General features: G+C 41.9%; 1 protein-coding gene across 1 annotated transcript in view; it reads right to left on the bottom strand.

Annotated features, from left to right (window-relative positions):
* PALD1 (phosphatase domain containing paladin 1) overlaps window positions 1-19,308 on the bottom strand; it is a gene marked incomplete in the record, with an annotated part of 1,459,376 nt that overhangs the window by 721,149 nt on the left and 718,919 nt on the right. Inside the window, 1 exon segment of the mRNA XM_044056896.1 lies at window positions 15,006-15,102. Coding sequence (XP_043912831.1) covers window positions 15,006-15,102 — 97 coding nt within the window.

Raw genomic sequence — 19,308 nt, 5'->3', positions numbered from 1 at the left:
AGCTGAATGGAGGACAGCCACTGTCATCCCTCTTCACAAAGGTTGAGTGTCCACTGACACAGGCAATTATAGGCCCATCACAGCCTAACTAGCCTGATCTACAAGGCCATGGAATGCATTATCATGGACCTTATTAAAAAGGACACTGGCAACCTCCAAATGCTTGACCCCACACAGTTTGCTTTTGTCAATGGGAGATCATGCCTGTTAAACATGATCGACTTCTTTGAAACAGTCACCAAAGCCATGGATGAGAGGAAGACAGTGCACACCACCTACCTTGACCTAGACAAAGCCTTTGACACTATTCTCCACTAGGGCATAATAAACTCTCCCAGCTAAGCATCAACCCATATGTTACCAGATGGGTAGCTAACTTGCTCACTGACAGAACCCACTCAGTCAAAAGTAGGGGAAGCCACCTCTAGTAGTAGCTCTATAATGAGCGGTGTACCATAAGGATCAGTCTTGGGGCCTCTAATGTTTGGGATATACTTTCCAAGGTGCAAGCCAAAACCAGTGGTCTGTGGCTGACCAAGTTTGCAGATGACTGCAAGCTGGGTGCTGTCTTAAATTTCCCTAGTGATGTGAACATCCTCCAAGAGGGCCTTACACAAACTAATGACTGGTGCCAGAAGCATGGCCTCAAAGTGAATGCCAAGAAATGCATCATTATCCCCTTTGGGGAAAATGTCATCCTCACTAATTATTACATTAATAACAACATACTAATCATGCAATCAGTCATGAGGGACTTGGACATCCAGGTTGATGGCAACCTCACTTTTGACCATCACGTTACCTTCATTGTACGGGAGGCTTTCTACATGACCCACCTCATAAATAAGGATATTTCATTCAGGAACAAGGAGGTCATAACATTCCTGTACTCTTCCTTTCAGACCCATTATCGAGTACAATGCCCCCTTCGGCATGTACCTTGCCAAGCACATGCAGCAGTTGGAGAGGCCACAGAGGTTCCTGACCAGGAAAATCTAGGGTCTCAAACACCTATCCTATACAGATATGCTAAAAGCCCCATCCCTCTACTCAGTCTCATACAGACTGCTCAGAGGTGACCTATGTCTGGCATACAAGGCCATTTCAGACCCAGTCTTGATGGAGTTGCTGCATATCTGTAAGAAACTCCACTCATGCAACCCGCACACAAGGCTTTAACCTGGTCTGTGACATTAATAGAACTTATTGGCGGGATAAAGTTCTGTCCCAAAGACTCCCCTGTCTGTGGCACAGACTCCCTCTCCATGTCAAGCAGAGAACCTCTTTAGCCCTCTTTAAGAGGAACCTGGACGACTGGATGAAAAACAAAATATACCCCTGGGATCCCACCTGTGTCCCTGCCGGACAGGGGAAAACAGGTGCTGACTTTGAGGGAACATGGGAGAAATTCTTGGCTAGGCTTATAAGGGCCTTTGCGCCAATAGCCTAGTATCATCCTACGAACCTATGAAACTCAAGAGAGTCGAGTGGGATATTTTATTTTTTGAAGCAAGTCTCAAAGCAAAAAGAGTCCTGAGACATTTAAGAGTTTTATGGAGAGCTGCAGGAGATAAGTTATTTGGTAAGTTAAAGGAAGCATGGATGCTACTAAACAAGAATATGGGGCACAATATGTGCAGTTGCTTTTGGAAGAGAATAGATACTCTTTGGCAATCTTGAACAGCACAGTGGTTGCGTCATATGATTCCTTAAAAGGGCTTATGTCTGCAGTTAATTTTGAGATGAAGATGGAGAAAATTACTGATAAGCTTTTGTAAATTAAAAAAGTTTCTCAGGGACAAAAGAAATTAAGAAGAGGAGTTGAATTTTATATTAAGAGAGTCTGATATTAATGAAGCAGTGGAAAGTGGTGTGGAAGCAAGGTGCACTTCTCCCAAAGAAATGTGAACACACGAAAAGGGTACTCAAAATGTTAAAAGGATGAGACTCAATTCTAGTGAAGAACAAGGAATTGATGAGAAGAGGGTGATTGCTTCTCACCAGGGAAAATTTCAACAGGATTTTCAGAAAATAGAGGTCTTTCAGGATGGAGATACGGGATAAAATACTTGGGCACAAGTAGCGGCACAATCTCCACATTTGTCTAATCGCAACTACAAAGGGAAATAGTACTGGAACAAGAATTACAGAAAATAGGATGTTTTTCTTCATAGGTTCATACTAGGCTATCTGCCCTAGGGCATTTATAAGCCTAGCCAGAATGTGTTTGGCTTTCGCCACCCATTTTAAATTTATTTTGCTATGCCCTTTTTCGAGGTTAGTATACTGTGCCTCTGTCTAACAGTGACACAGAAGTGATACCCGGGGTAAACCTACGATCTCCCATCCACTCATCAAGATTCCTCTTGAAGAGAGTCAATGAGGGACTCTGCCTAACCTGGACTGGGATTTTATTCCAGAGTGAAGGGAGCCTCTGGGTTATGAATCTGTCCCTCCAGCATGTCCTATTTATTTCAGTGCTGAGGTTCAAGTCTCGCTCGATGGGATTTGGATTTTCTGAGGTGCAGCATGTCCATTAATTTCGGGTTGGACATGGCTTTATACGTCAGGCACAGATTGCCTCTGAACAGGCGGTATGCCACTGAGTAGAGCTGGAGTTTCTTTAACCGGGCAGCATATGGCATCTGTTTGAGCCCTTTGATCCTCTTGGTGAGGTACTTTTGGGGTCTTTCCAGTTGCTGCAGGTGTCTGGTAATGTACATCCCAAAAGGGGCATTGTACTCAATTATGGGCCTGATGAGGAATGAGTAAAGAGGCACGATGACCTCCCCTGATCTAGATGTGAATCCCTTCATGATTAGGTGGGCTATATAAAATGTTTTTCTAACCACTTTGGCCACGTGGTTGTCAAATGAGAGATTGCTATCAACTTGGGTCCCCAGGTCCCTAATTACTTCTTCTGTACTTAATGGATTACCACCTATGTGGTAATTTGTGGGCACTTTGTTTTGCCAAAAAGGATGACTATACACTTTTCGCATTTAGCTTGAGGCCATGGCTCTGGCACCAGTTGTCTGTTTCTATGAGGCCCTTTTGGAGGATGCTTGTGTCGGCTGGAGAGTCGATTATGGCCCAGTTTGCAGTCATCTGCGAACTTGGTCAGCCACAGTCCTTCCGTGTTGGCCTGTACCTCTGAGAAATATATACCGAACAAGAGAGGTCCCAGGACTGAGCCTTGTGGGACACCACTTGTAACTGGTTTGGAGTCTGACATGGCTCCAGCAATTCTAACCATGTGGGTTCTGTCCTTGAGCCAGTTTGCAATCCATCTAGTGACATAGGGGTTTATATTTAAGCTGGTGAACTTATCTATAATGCCAGTGGGGTATTGTATCGAAGGCTTTTGCGAGGTCCAGGTAGGCTGTGTGGACCACCTTCCCCTCGTCAATGGCCTTGGTGACTGTTTCAAAAAATCAACCAGGTTTAAGAGGCAGGATCTGCCCTTAAAGCCGAACTGGGTAGGATCCAGTGTTTGTAGGTCCCCAATATCTTTATTTATGAGGTCCATGATGATCCTTTCCATAGCTTTGCAGACCAAGCTAGTCAGGCTTATGGGGCGATAGTTTCCAGGATCCGTTGAGGCACCACCTTTATGGAGAGGGACCACTGTTGCTGTACGCCACTCTTTGGGCACATATCCTGTAGTAAGGCTGAGATTGAACAGTAGTTTTATGTTTGGGTTTAGCTCTTCTTGGAGTTCATGTAGGACGCAGCCCGGGACACCATCTGGTCCCATTGATGCTGTGTTTTTGCTTTGGAGAGGCGGCTCTTACCTGAGCATCTGAGATGTCAGGGGCAGCACTCTGCTGGGATAGATATTTGCCCTTTTGGTGGGAGGGGGAGAAGTTTGCACTAAACCTGTCAGCTAGGATGTTGGCAATGTCTGTGGGTTCGGTGTATTTTTTGTCATTTTGGACTAATTCTGAGCATATCTGGGAATTACCACCCAGGTTCCTAACATAACTAAAGAAAGCCTTGTGATTATCCTTAGTGTCCTGTGCAATTTTTCTCTCGAAGCTGGCCTTCAACAATTTTATGTGTGCCCGTAGTTTTTTGCTAATACTGATCAGTGATGCCTTCCCTTTTTGGGATTTTGCTCTATCATTTAGTAGCTTCCTCCTTCTATTGTATAGTTTGTTTATGGCTGGGGTCCACCAGACAGGACGTCTGCCTTTGGAGGATTGGGTCTTGGTTTTATTTGGGATCGCATGATCCATGCATTCCTGAAGGTGTTCACAGAATGCATTTATAAAGGATTCTGCGGTCTGGGCTGTATTTTCCACAGGCCCGGGGGCTTTGAAGGATTCCACCTCAGTTTTGAGGAGTGTGAAATTTGCTTTAGAGAAGTTTTTCACTGTGGTTTTCTGGGCAGGGGGTGGGGTCGGGATGTGAATATCCAGTGAGATTAGTTTATGGTCTGATCTTACCAGTGAGGGATACACTTCTGGTCTGGAGCATAGAGTCCCCATGTTGGTGATGATCAGGTCCAGTATGTTTTCCCCTCTTGTGGGAGTGGTAACAAGTTGTTCCATAGCATTTGAGTTTATAAATTCTAGGAACCTTTGGGCTAGGGTGTTGGAGCTAGAGTAATGCTCCCAGTCTATGTTTGGGTAGTTGAAGTCGCCCAATATAATGGTGTTTGGAGAGACCTTCATATTTACCAGTGTTCTCAGGCAGGCCGAGTGGGGTTCCTGGGTTTGGGAGGGTGGTCTGTAGCAGGCTATAAACTGGAAGGCAGTTTTACCCACTGTTAGTTGCACATGGATAGTCTCTGATGCTTCGTGCTTTGCCACCAACCTGGAGGTGTGGGTATCTTTGATGAATATTGATACTCCCCCTCCTTTTGTGGTTCGGTCCAAGTTTTGGGGCCGAAAAGCATGGTATGAGGTATAACCTGGTAGTGCTGGGGTGCTCTCGGGAGCCTTGAACCAGGTTTCTATTACTGCACAGATATCGATGTTCTCCATGCTAAGGAGAGTTTCGAGTGCGTGCATCTTGAGGTTTAGACTTCTGGCGTTGAGTAGCAGTACTCAGTTTCTTATCCCTTGTGATACCTATGGAGGTGGGTTTGTCTTTTGAGCCTTGCCTAAAAAAGGCACTATGGAGGTAGCAAGAGCCTTTGCCAATATCCGAAAGCCCAGGGGTGACAGGTGCAAGCCGTTCCTAGCGAAGCATCGTGGCTTGTCGAGCATATCATCCCAAGCTGACAGGCATTGGATCCCCTTTGAATGACACCAGTACTTAAGCCAATTGTTGAAATTGATCATCTTGTCTTCATATTGTGGCATCATTCTTGGTGAGGGTAAGATGCTACTCAAGTTCAGGGTCATACCGGCCTGGGCTACATGCTCAGAGAGCTCCTTTATGTCTCTTTTCATGTAGTCCAGGGAGGTACATCTCAGGTCATTCACACCAGCATGGACAATGACTGAGTCATATTTGTACTTGCCTTGGAGTGACCTGAGTGCTTGTGTTATGTGGCGGATCCTAGCGCCCGACAGGCTGCTCACCGTGACCCTCTCCTTGTTCAGTCTGGTGAGCGGGACGTCAGTGTGCCTGACGATAGAGTCACCTATTACAAGTGTATCAGGTGTGTTGTTTAGTCTTAAGGGCTGTGACTGTTTGGCACACTGGCTTTGTGAGATATGTGTTGCACGTGTTTTGTTTTGGGGTAGCGGCCGCTTGGGTGTCTGCTTTGGAGGTCTCTGCTGCTTCGGCAGATCTTTATTTAGAGCCTCCGAGTATGTTTTTGTGTGATTATGTGTTTGGTTTGCTGTCGTGGTAGGTCTATGTGAGACTGGAATTCTAGTGAGTGGTTTCCTTCTCCTCCTGACTGGTTATGCCAGTACTGAGTTGAGAGAGCTTAGCCTCCAGTTTGGCTATATGGTTGCATCTCTCACATGTGTTGGAATATGTTGGGAGGAGGAGAGGGTTGTCTGTGTACATGAGGCAGTTGTAACATTGCCTCAAGATTCCCAGATTCACCAGCTGAACTGGAGAGGAGATTGACAACTGACCTCTGGACATGCTAGAATAATATTGGGAATTCCTTAATAATTGAAAACCAGGGCCAGTGGGGAGTGAGGGTGTAGTGCTTTTAATTTTTAGTGCTGACTTATATAATTGCTTTAGTGAGCAAGTGCCAGGTAACTTAAGTGCAATGTGTTACAGGTAACTTAAATGCAAAAACGACAAACAGTAACTTTCTTTCAAGTGAAACAAGGAAATAAGTACAGTAAGCAATGCAGATATCACTAGTGATCCACAGAAGCTGAGAAGCCACGTATTAGGTGGAATTAGCGTTCCAGGAAATAACAAGCAAACAAACAACAAGCATATAAACAAAGCTAGATTCAGCAGGCCTGGATCTAGTCTATGCTACAGCAAACAAGGTGTACCAATTTCAGTAAGATACAGTTCAAATATTCAGGCACTATAAACCTCTAACCAGAAATTCCCAGCTCAGAAGGGCAGAGTCCAGCCTCTTCTCCCACAAGAGTGCAGACCACAAACCTTCTTAATGTAAAATAACTGGCCTGAAGCCCAAGTGCTTAAACCAGAACTAATACACTTTAAGAATAACAGACACTGGGCTCTCAATCAGCAGTTCCCAACTTAGAAGGATGAAAGCTACCTGTCCTGCCACCACAGTGCATGCCACAAATCTTCCTAATGTAAAATAACTGGTCTGAAGCCCAAGTGCTTAATCCAAAAGACTTAGAATGATAGCTACACTTTAATCAAGTTACTACCAAGCAGTAATAAATACAATTGAATACTTTAGAGAATGCCTGGATTAGTGCTCAAGTTACACAAACAAAGCTAGATCCAGCAGGCCCGAATCCAGTCTATGCCACAGCAAACAAGGCGCACTAACTTCAGTAAGAAGCAGTTCAGATATGCATGCACTATAAGCCTTCAACAAGAAATTCCCAGCTCAGAAGGGCAGAGTCCAGCCTCTCCTCCCACAAGAGTGCAGACCACGAACCCTCTTAATGTAAAATAACTGGCCTGAAAGCCCAAGTGCTTAAACCAGAATTAATACACTTTTAGAATAACAGACACTGAGCCCTCAGTCAGCAGTTCCCAACCTAGAAGGATGTAAGCTACCTGTTCTGCCACTACAGTGCAGACCACAAACCCTCTCAGTGCAAAACAACTGGTCCGAAGCCCAAGTGTTTAAACCAAAAGGCTTAGAATGAGTTACACCAAGCAGTAATAAATACAATTGAGTACTTTTAAGATGATGCAAAAGTAAAAAAAAAGTAGGTAGAAACACAAGTACAGTAAAAGCAGATGAAATTTTTTTTTTTTTTTTTTCTGAACAAGTGCTGAGATCAAAGAAACAGATTTGAGTGCTGAAACTAGAAAACTGGCTAGTTATAAGAAAAAAAAAACTAAGCTAGAAGGCTTCCCTCCAACACAGAAGGGCTTGGGGGCTCAGAAGCCTACAAATAGTCTATACCACTTAACAGGAAAGGCAGGAAAACAAGCTTAAATTTTTTTTTTTCCGTTTCCCAGATGCTCTCTTATAGGTTCATAGGTTCGTACTAGGCTATCTGCCCTAGGGCATTTATAAGCCTAGCTAGAGTGTATGTGGCTTACACCACCCCTTAGGATGAGAATACTATGCCCTTTTAGGGTTTAGTTTACTATGCCTCTGTCTAGTAGTGACACAGAGATTACCCCCGGGGTAAACTTACGATCTCCCATCCACTCGTCAAGATTTCTCTTGAATAGAGTCAGTGAGGAGCTCTGCCTAACATGGACTGGGATTCTGTTCCAGACTGTAGGGAGCCTCTGGGTTATGAATCTGTCCCTCCAGCACGTTCTATTTATTTCTGTGTTGAGGTTCAAGTCACTTGTTCTCGTGGCTCTGATGGATTTGGATTTTCTGAGGTGGAGCATGTCCATTAATTCAGGATTGGACATGGCCTTGTACGTCAGGCACAGATCACCTCTGAGTAGGCAGTATGCGACTGAATAGAGCTGGAGTTTTTTCAGTCGGGCAGCATATGACATATGTTTAAGACCCTTTATCCTCTTGGTGAGGAACTTTTGGGGTCTTTCCAACTGCTGCAGGTGTCAGGTGAGATACATCCCAAATGGGGCATTGTACTCAATCATTGGCCTGATAAGAGAAGAGTACAGGGGCACAATGACCTCTCTTGATCTAGATGTGAAACCCTTCATGATAAGGTGGACAATATAGAAGGTCTTCCTAACCACTTTGGCAATGTGAGTGTCAAATGAGAGGTTACTGTCAACCTGGGTCCCTAGGTCCTTGATTACCTCTTCCAGTTTAATGGATTACCACCTATGTGGTAATTTGTCGGTACCTTGTTTTTCCCAAAGGGTATGACTATACATTTTTGGCGTTCAGCTTAAGGCCATGGCTCTGGCACCAATTATCCGTTTCTATGAGGCCTCTCTGAAGGATGTTTGTGTCTGCTGGAGTATCAATTATGGCGCCAGTTTGCAGTCATCTGCGAACTTTGTCAGCCACAATCCTCCTATGTTTGCCTGTACCTCGGAAAAATAAATGCCGAACAAGAGGGGTCCCAGGACTGAGCCCTGTGGGACACCGCTTGTGACTGGCTTAGAGTCTGACATAGCTCCAGCAACTCTGACCCTGTGGGTTCTGTCCTTGAGCCAGTTTGCAACCCATCTTGTGACATATGGGTTTACATTTAAGCTGGTGAGTTTGTCTATGATGCCCGAGTGGGGTATTGTGTCAAAGGCTTTTGCAAGGTCAAGGTAGGCTGTGTGAACTGCCTTGTCCTCATCAATGGCCTTAGTGACGGTTTCAAAAAAGTCGACCAAGTTCAAAAGGCAGGATCTGCCCTTGACAAAGCCAAATTGGGTAGGATCCAATGTCTGTAGATCCCCAATGTCTTTGTTTAAGAGTTCCATAATGATCCTCTCCATAGCTTTGCAGACCAGGCTCGTCAAGCTTATGGGGCGGTAATTTCCAGGGTCCGTAGAAGCACCGCCTTTGTGAAGTGGGACCACTGTTGCCGACGCCACTCTTTGGGTGCGTTATCCTGTAGTAAGGCTAAGATTAAACAGCAGCCTTATGTGTGGGTTTAGTTCCTCTTGGAGTTCATGTAGCACACAGCCCGGGACACCATCCGGTCCCATTGATGCTGTATTTTTAGCTTTAGAGAGGGCGGCTCTCACCTGGGCATCTGAGATGTTAGGGAGGCTACACTCTGCTGGGATAGTTATTTCTCCTTTTGGGGGAGGAGGAGAATTTGCACTGAACCTGTCTGCCAGAATGTTGGCAATGTCAGTGGGTTCAGTGTATTTTGTGTCATTTTGGACTAACTCTGAGCATATCTGGGAGTTTCCACCCAGGTTTCTAACATAGCTAAAGAAGGCCTTGTGATTGTCTTTTGTGTCTTTTGCGATTTTTCTCTCAAAGTTGGCCTTGGATGATTTTATGAGTGATCGTAGCTTTTTGCTAGTACTGATCAGAGATGCCTTCCCTTTTAGGGATTTTGCTCTGTCATGTAGTAGCTTCCTCCTCCTGTTGTAAAGTTTGTTTATGGCTGGGGTCCACCAGACCGGTGCCTGCCTTTGGGGAATGGGTCTTGGTTTTATTTGGGATTGCATGATCCATGCATTCTTGAAGGTGCCCATAGAAGGCATTTGCAAAAGATTCAGCAGTGTGGGTTGTGGTTTCCACTGGCCCAGGGGCCTTGAAAGATACCACTTCAGTCTTAAGAAGTGTGAAGTTTGCTTTTGAGAAGTTCTTCACTGTGGTCTTTTGTGCAGGGGGTGGGGGCGGGATGTGGATTTCCAGTGAGATTAATTTATGGTCTGATCTTACCAAAGAGGGATGTACTTCCGGTGTGGAGCATTTTGTCCCCATGTTTGTGATGATCAGGTCTAGTATATTGTCTCCTCTTGTGGGAATGGTGACTAGTTGTTCCATTGCATTTGAGTTTATGAATTCTAGGAACCTTTGGGCTAGGGTGTTGGGGCTTAGGTTCATAGGTTCATAGATTAGTACTAAGCTAACTGCCCTTGCGAGCCATTTTAAGCTTAGCCAATTATCCCTTGTGAGACTCAAACCCTGCACCTTGTGTTTGTAAGGCAAACACATTAACCATTAGGCCACCCTCCCAACCCAGAAAGACTAAGACTGTTTTAAGCCTTGCCAATAACTTAAGCCAGTGTCAGAATCAAACCCAGTACCATGTGTGTGTATGAGGCAAAGACCTTAACCATTATGTATGATTGAGTAATGTTCCCAGTCTATGTTTGGGTAGTTGAAGTCTCCCAAAATGATGGTATTTGGAGAGACATTCATACTCTCCAGTGTCTTCAGGAAGGCTGTGTGGGGTTCCTGAGTTTGAGAGGGTGGTCTGTAGCATGCTACAAACTGTAAGGCAGTTTTGCCTATGGTTAGTTGCACCTGGATAGTCTCCGATGCTTCGTGCATTGCCACTAACCTGGAGGTGTGGGTATCTTTGATGAAAATGGATACTCCCCCTCCTTTTGTGGTCCGGTCCAAGTTTTGGGGCCGGAAAGCATGATATGAGGTAAAACCTGATAGTGCTGGGGTGCTCTCAGGAGCCTTGAACCAGGTTTCAGTCACTGCACAGACATCGATGTTCTCCATACTGAGGAGGGCTTTGAGGGCGTGCATCTTGAGGTTTAGACTTCTGGCACTGAGCAGCATTACCCTTAGTTTTTTTCCACTTGTGTTTTCTAGGGAGGTAGGTTTGTCATTTGAGCCTTGCCTAAAAGGCACTATGGGGTGGCAAGAGCCTTGGCCAATATCCGGAAGCCCATGGGTGACAGGTGCAAGCCATCCCTTGCGAAGCAGCGTGGCTTGTCAAGCATGTCATCCCAAGCAGACAGACACTGGATCCCCTTAGAATGACACCAGTAATTAAGCCAATTGTTAAAACTGATCATTTTGTCTTTGTACTGTGGCATCATTCTTGGTGAGGGTAAGATGCTGCTCAGGGTCAGGGTCATACCGGCCTGGGCTACATAATCAGAGAGCTCCTCTATGTCTCTTTTCATGTAGTCCAGGGAGGTACGTCTCAGGCCGTTCACACCGGCATGTACAATGACTGAGTCATATTTGTACTTGCTGTGGAGTGACCTGAGTGCTTGTGTTATGTGGCGGATTCTAGCTCCCGACAGGCAGCTTACTGTGACCCTCTCCTTGTTCAGTCTGGTGAGCGGGGCGTCAGTGTGCCTGACTATGGAGTCACCTATTACAAGTGTGTCTGGCATGTTGTTTGGCCTTAAGGGCTGTGACTGTTTAGCACACTGACTTTGTGAACTATGTGTTGCATGTGCTATGTCTTGAGGTGGTGGTTGCTTGGGTGTCTGCTTTGGAGGCCTCTGTTGTTTTGGTAGATTTTTAATCAGCCTCAGTATGTTTTGTGTGTTTATGTGTTTGGTTTGCAGTTGTGATAGTTCTATGTGAGACTGGGTTTGTGGTGTGCGTGGTTACCTTCTCCTCCTAACTGGTCTTGCCAGTACTGAATTGAGAGAGCTCAGCCTCCAGTTTGGCTATATAGTTGCATCTCTCGCATATATTTGTATTTGTTGGGAGGAGGAGAGGGTTGTCTGTGTACATGAGGCAATTGTAACATTGCCTCAAGATTCTAGATTCACCAGCTGAACAGGAGAGGACGCCAGCAACTGACCCTTCGACATGCTAGAAATAGTGAAAAAGATTGCTGTGTAACGGAGTCAGTAAGGACCTATAGGGAAATGGGTACTCAACAGAATTTAGGTGAATGAAGTACTTTCGTTTGTTTAAGAGTGCTTTACCTGTATACAAAATGCTTTAGGAGCAAGTGCTGAGCTTTTCAGATAGAGTATAGGCTGTTTAGATTGCAAGTAGAACAGTTCTAAGGGAAAAATTGAAGAGCAGACTTGGCGGAGCCAGAAAAAGTTTAACCTTGTTTAACCGGTGCTAAAGCCGTGCAAACGCGGATTTTAAGCAGTGAACTACAAAACAGCTAGGAATGGTCCCAAACAACCAATTACTAACAGCTTCTTGTGCTGAGGTCACTTCCCCCAAGGACAGGTAGGCTGCTCAAGGCTCCCCACTCCCACTGGTGAGCAAAGAAACTTCCCTTCTATCCAAGTAAGGTAATGGACAACACAGGAACTACACCACAGCCCAGAATACAGCAATGCCTGTATACTGGTCTAAACTAGTCGAGAAAGGCGTACACAGTAGGAGTGCCTGAAATCAGAATATGATCTCACTGCACTCAGTTGAGTGAGCAAATGAGATGGGCCCAGAAGGAGTATCCAAACACAAATTTACAAGAGGGGCGGGCAGTTGCAAGGCCACCAAGATTAACACCAAAACAAAAACAGGGAGGGTGGGTGGGACTAACTGAAGAGCAGAGTGAAAACTTCCAGTTCAGTTAATATTCCTTTCACACAGTTAAAATCAATTTAAATACTGTATTTTTTTGAAAAAAAGAGCAGATAAAGGTACTTAAATTCTCTTATACGTCCAGTTGAATATAGCAAGTTCTTAGCCGGCCAAAGTTGAGGTTTTAAGCAGAAAATATTTCACACTGTACCACTTAAATAGGCAAGGACAGGAAATCAAAGAATGTGACTACCCCCACACCTGTAATTACTAGCAAATAACAAAATTCAGCAAACACTGACTAACTTCCAGTTCAGCTAATATTCCTTCCACACAGTTAAAATCAATTTAAATACTGTATTTCTTTGAAAAAAAGAGCAGATAAAGGTACTTAAATTCTCTTATACATCCAGTTGAATATAGCAAGTTCTTAGCCGCCAAAGCTGAGGTTTTCAAGCAGAAAATATTTCACACTGTACCACTTAAATAGGCAAGGACAGGAAATCAAAGAATGTGACTACCCCCACACCTGTAATTACTAGCAAATAACAAAATTCAGCAAACACTGACTAACTTCCAGTTCAGCTAATATTCCTTCCACCAGTTAAAATCAATTTAAATACTGTATTTCTTTGAAAAAAAAAGAGCAGATAAAGGTACTTAAATTCTCTTATACGTCCAGTTGAATATAGCAAGTTCTTAGCCGGCCAAAGCTGAGGTTTTTAAGCTCAAAGGGTACTGTATCAATCTCATTTAAAGTTATTAATTTGTCAAAAACATTTCTTAACAAAGAACACTTAAGAGTATTAAGTAAAGGTTTATCTTTTGTGCCAGCAGCTAGAACTAATTTGATTACCGCTATTAATGCTCTTAGAGAATGTGTTAAAAAAAATCAGATTTAATTTTCTGACAACATTGCCTTTGAGAATCATGGTTTTAAGAAGCCGAATCTATTTAAACCTCCATTAAGACCTGAGTTGGATGCCTTTTTACTAACAGTTGAAAATGACATTAGAAAACTGTTGGAAGTTAAAACCAAATTTCCATATTATAATTTGGGTATTAAAGGAAAAACAGGCTTTTTGGAGTTGAAAAACAATACTGATTTATACATGACTAAAGCAGATATGAGCACTGCAGTAGTGGTTATGGACAATATTTTTTATTGTGAGAAAATTAAAAATGTTTTTGGATAATACGTTTTACATGAAAGTAACTTGGTCAGATATAAAAGCATCTTATAGTATATGCTAGATGCATGTACTGAAGAGTGGTTGTTAGAGGGGCTTATTATTTTGATATTGGGGAATATCTTAGAATTAAGCACAAGTTAAGCAGGTTTTTTTGGCCTGCCTAAAATTAATAAGAATTTAGAAAAGTCTCCTCTTAGACCAATTGTGGCTAGGCATAGAAGCAAAACGGAGGCAATGGCACTTTTTGTGAAAATTTTTTTTACAAAAATTAGTGTGTAAAAGTCAGGCTTTTGTAAAAGATTCTTTTGATTTTAGAAGAATCATTAGTGAGGTTGAAATTAACATTTCAAGTTAACATGCATCACAGCAATATATAGAATACAAAAGTAGTAGTAAAAAACAAAGTTTTGAGTAAGCACGTGGGAGAAAAAGAAAACAGACAAATATTGAAGAACTGAAAGAAAACTTTGGGATGATTCTCATATCTTTTGAGTGGTCATCTAATTATGTATTCCCATTTCAGTCAGTGCCATATAACACAGCAAAGAAATGCATTAGCTTGATTTTAGCCTGCTGGTCTGCTTTAGTTGGGAACACTTGCTACCCTCAACTTACTGACACTGTGGGACAAAGGCTTTGTATTTTAGCAGATCACTGTCAGTGTATTATTTTTCCTTATTCATTTTTGCACTTGTAAAATTCCACTGCGGGTAAAACTCAGTACTCTGCACATCAGTGTTACTTCTAAACAGATGACAGACATTTCCTGGACCTGCAATGAATCCAGTTTTGTTCTACAGACCCCCAATCATATGCATAGGACCCTCATATTCCTTTGGGAACACTACAGAAAGCTCAGTCCTCACAATACATAGAATTAAAATTCACATTTTAAACCTGGCTTCATGGTGCAGAGAGGATGAACCCCTCCCCGAATGAGACCTGGTTTGATTAGTGGCCCAGGCACTGGAAGAGCCAGGTAAGTAGAAAGAGGAGCAAAAGGCATGACCTCTTACTTCCCCTGGGATGGGGAAGGCTGCACATACCTGGGGCACACTAGGCAGTGCAATTCCCCCAAGGAGGAGACTGTGGAAATCACCTCTCGGTGCATCTTGGGGCAGGAGCAGGGCTGCATGAAGGGAATGCCCCTTGCAGAACTGAGGGGACAACCTCCACAGTCAGCGCATTTTACATTTACTCCGCAACACTTTACTGTATGCATGCAAGCAGAAAGTCTTAAGTTGCAAAGGTACTAAGCCACCCCTGATGGCTGCTTGAGTGATGGCCCTTTCGAACTTGATCGTTGCCTTGGTAATGGGGAACGAATGGACTGACAGACTGTGGGGGTGCTGATGATGAGCAGATTGTGGAGGCAAAAAGAGTAAAAAAATAAATAAAAATAAAAAGCTCACACTTCAATGGCAAGTACCTACCTCCACCACAATTTGTTCTCCTTTTGGAACCATGCTGATGAAGTCCTGAATAACCTGAAAACGCTCCTTAGAAGCAGCCTTAGCATTCTCGGAAATTCTGGGAAAAAAAAAAAAAAAAGACAAGATAAGATTACGTATGTTTCTGTCCAAAAAAGCAGCACATCAGGTCTCGATGGAATATTTTCCAGATTGTTTTTAAACTCTGAACTGCAAAAATAAAACAGACCAACAAAGGAAAAAGAACAGTTTAAAACCATTCTTACGCTGCGATAGCATGAAAATTTCTTAAAACATATTTGAAAAACAGTACAGATTAACTCAGCTTACAGACATGGTTGGTACTGCAAAACTAATCGGAGAATAGAGATGCATAAACAAGTGGCACAGCTTATATTTTTTAGGATTTCTTCCAGTATTACTTTGTTTCCTTGGGTAAAATGTTACATCATCATTCGGTTTTGTACCTTCATTAATTCAACCTCATGCTAACAAGGCAGATCAATCCCACTGAAACCAAAAAAATGAAAACTTGAAGAATGTGACCAGTTTTTAGGATTTCCAGCCATACGGACTGAAGCTCCCTAATTCAGGTACTGGTTATCAGAGTGATTAACATTCAGTTTCATTAAGACAGCCTCTTGATTCTTCATTCTTTATAAAAGAAAAATTATTATAAGAACTCACTTTATAAGTTCATACGTAGGTACTGGGCTATCGGCCCGAGGGCCTACGTAACCCTAGCCAACAAGGTTCCCTGGCTTACGCCACCCAAGAAAGTTATTTTCCTGTGCCACTGCCGAGCACAGGCACAGAAGTGATCCCTGGAGTGTATTTCCTATTTCCCATCCACTCATCAAGATTTTTCTTGAAGAGTGCTAATGAAGAACTTTGCTTGACATAGATGGATAGCCTGTTCTAGAGTATGGGAAGTCTCTGGGACAGGAATCTATCCCTCCAGCAGGTTCTGTTTATTGTGGTGAAAAGGCTTAGGTCCCTAGAGCATGTAGCTAGGAGGGATTGGGATTTCTTTAGGTGTAGCATGTCCAACAGCTCTGGATTTGACATAGCTTTATATGCTAGGCAGAGATCACCTCAGAGTAGGCGATACTCTACGGAGTAAAGCTTGAGTTTTTTGAGACGGTCAATGTAGGGCATTTGTTTGAGGACAGTAATCCTCTTTGTGAGGTACTTCTGTGGCCTTTCCAGCTGCTGCAGATGTCTTGTGAAGTACATTCCAAAAGGGGCGTTGTACTCTTCAATGGGTCTAATGAGTGTCGAGTAGAGGGGAACAATGACCTCTTTTTTCCTGGATGAGAACCCTTTTATGATGAGGTGTGCCACGTAGAAGGACTTCCTGACTACTGTGGCAATGTGACTATCAAAGGACAGACTACTGTCCACCTGGATCCCAAGGTCTCTTATCACACATTCAGTATTAAGTAGACTGCTGTCTACGTAGTAGTTCATGGGTACAGTGTTTTTATCAAAGGGGATGACAATGCACGTTTTGGCATTGAGCTTGAGGCCATGGCTCTGACACCAGGCATCTGTCTCAGCAAGGCCCTTCTGTAGGATTTCCACATCATTTGGGGACTCAACTATGGTTCCTAGTTTGCAGTCATCTGCGAACTTTGTTAGCCAGAGGCCTTCTGTGTAAGCCTGTACTTCAGAGAAGTAGATACCAAAACAGGAGAGGTCACAGGACTGAACCCTGTGGTACTCCACTTGTCACTGGTTTGAGGTCAGATTTGGAGTGTGTAACTTTTACAGTGTGGGTTCTGTCAGTGAGACAGTTGGCAACCCATCTTGTGATGTAGGGATTTCTACCTAGTTTAGTGAGTTTAGCTATAATTCCAGAATGGGGGATGGTGTCGAAAGCCTTGGCGAGGTCAAGATAGGCTATGTGAAGCACCTTACCCACATCTACGGCTTTGGTGACTGCCTCAAAGTCATCGATCAGGTTCAGGAGGCATGATCTGCCTTCCACAAACCCGAACTGGATGGGATCCAGAGTCTGGAGGTTACCAATGTCTTTGTTTATGAGTTACATGATACGTTCCATGGCCTTGCAGACCAGGCTCATCAGGCTAATAGGGCGAAAGTTTCCAGGATCAGTGGTGGCTCCCCCTTTGTGGAGTGGGATAACTGTTGCTGTATGCCATTCAGTGGGAACAAAGTTTGATATGAGGCTATGACTGAACATGGTGCTTAGGTGGGGAGCCAGTTCATTCTCTCTACTAAATATATTTTTATTATTTCAAATAAGATATCTTAAGAAACATTACATGAAATATAGATAAATAACATATTTACAATTCTAAAACATTACTAACTTCAGACAATTACATAACTATTTACATTGGTGTCTATGCAAATAACATTGAAATTCTATATTATATAAAGTTAGAAACATAAGATGATATATCTTCATCGATCTTTTCGAGTATTTCCAGTACTTTCATCCAAGAGTAATAGTATGAAGTAGATCTTTTAGTTCTGTTCTTCACTGTTAATATTTCCATGTGAGCAACTGTTGATGTTAAATTCTTAAATTCCTTGAACGTAGGAGAAGCCTCACTTTTCCAGTGTATAGTTATGATTTTACATGAAATTGCCAATAGTGACCATAGAATTTTAGTGTCTTTTTTGGTACACAGTTTGGAATTGGAGAATTGAATAAAATTATAGACTTTGTTAATTGAAAATTATTATTATAAACAGTCTGAAAAAATAGTTAATAGACTTCCAGTACATATTGAGACATATGCATTCATAAAAAACATGCTGCCAGTCTGCTTTTATGTTGATTTGGCATCTCCAACACTGATCTTCACTAGAAAACATTCTGGCTAGCTTATGTGGAGTACAGAAACTTCTGTGTAGATCTCCAAGTGAATAATTGCCAGTATTTTGATAATGTAAAAAATTTGGAAGATTTTAGAATATTATTTTTTCTTCTTCAATTGGAGGATGGTTGTTTATTAAAGTATAATAATCCCAGTATGATTTTTCATGATAATTTTTTGTTTTTTTTTTACAATTTTATAGATATTAGATAAATAACCTGTACCCTGATAAGGCTGTTTTGTGATAAGAATAAGGTATTCAATGAGTTTTGGAGCTTCGTGTCTAACTGAAGGTTGCATTTGTTCTATTTCATTTATAAGAAAAGGTCTTAGATTTTGTAAAAGCAACCAGTAGACTTTATTTATATTATAATTGTAAGTTATCTGTTCATTTCTTAATATTTTCCCTTTCTCTATAAGTTGATGCCAAAAGAGTAATGATTTTTTCTTGAGTATATTAATTTTAGAGATTTGGGATGTGTCTAGAATACTGGATGTAAAAGCTATAGGAAAAATAAGAAAAATCCAAGAATTAATATTTGGTATTTTGTTTATATATGTTTTGAACACTGATAGTGTAGAGCCTATATAGTTTGATGGTAATTTATTAATATTATTCTTTTTCCCTCAAAAATAATCTTTTAACATCCATATAAGGGGTGGTGATATTACTGTTAAATCGTCTTGTATATGATTGTAATTAAATTCTATGTAAATCTGCTCATGGGCTTGTTTCCATATAGATGTGTATGAATTATTTAACCGCAGTGTTATATTTTTAATAACAGAGGAGGTAATACATAAATCAATATCCGGTAAATTAATTCCACTATCTTCCCAATCTGGTAAATGCTTATTTAAGGCTATACGGGGTTTATTTGGAAACCATAGACATTTTAAAATTAGTTTATTGTATCTTTGAATAATATATTTGGGAGGTGGCAATGAAAAGTTTTGTATTAAGTATAATATTTTGGGAAATAGGATTGCTTTAATAAGATATAATCTGTCTGCTGTTGAAAAGATGTATTTATTCCAGTAACTAATTGTTTGTTCTATTTTGTCTAGTATTTTATTATAGTTAAATATTAGATAATCTGTTAATTCATTGAGTAGATTTATTCCCAGGTATAATAATTTATTTCTGTTACTATATATTTGGAAAATATTTTGTTTATATATTTTTTACAGTTACAGGGCATAATTTTAGTTTTGTTTTCATTAAATTTTAGGCCTGAAATATTTTGAAATTTATTCATGGAGTTAAATAGAGCATTCAAAGACTCATTGGCATCTGAGAGAGTTAAAAGTATGTCATCAGCAAAGAGTTGGATTTTAAGGTTTAACATTTTATTAATACATATGCTCTTTATATTATTGCTTGATCTGATTTGATTTGCAAAGGGTTCTAGGAGTAATGCAAATAACAATGGTCATAAGGGGCAACTTTGTTTAGT

This window comes from Protopterus annectens, chromosome 14.part0, assembly GCF_019279795.1.
Source record: "Protopterus annectens isolate FY-2018-M chromosome 14.part0, PAN1.0, whole genome shotgun sequence".
Lineage (NCBI taxonomy): Eukaryota > Metazoa > Chordata > Ceratodontiformes > Protopteridae > Protopterus > Protopterus annectens.
Note: the sequence above shows the minus strand (reverse complement) of the source record. Positions and strands in the feature narration are given on the sequence as shown.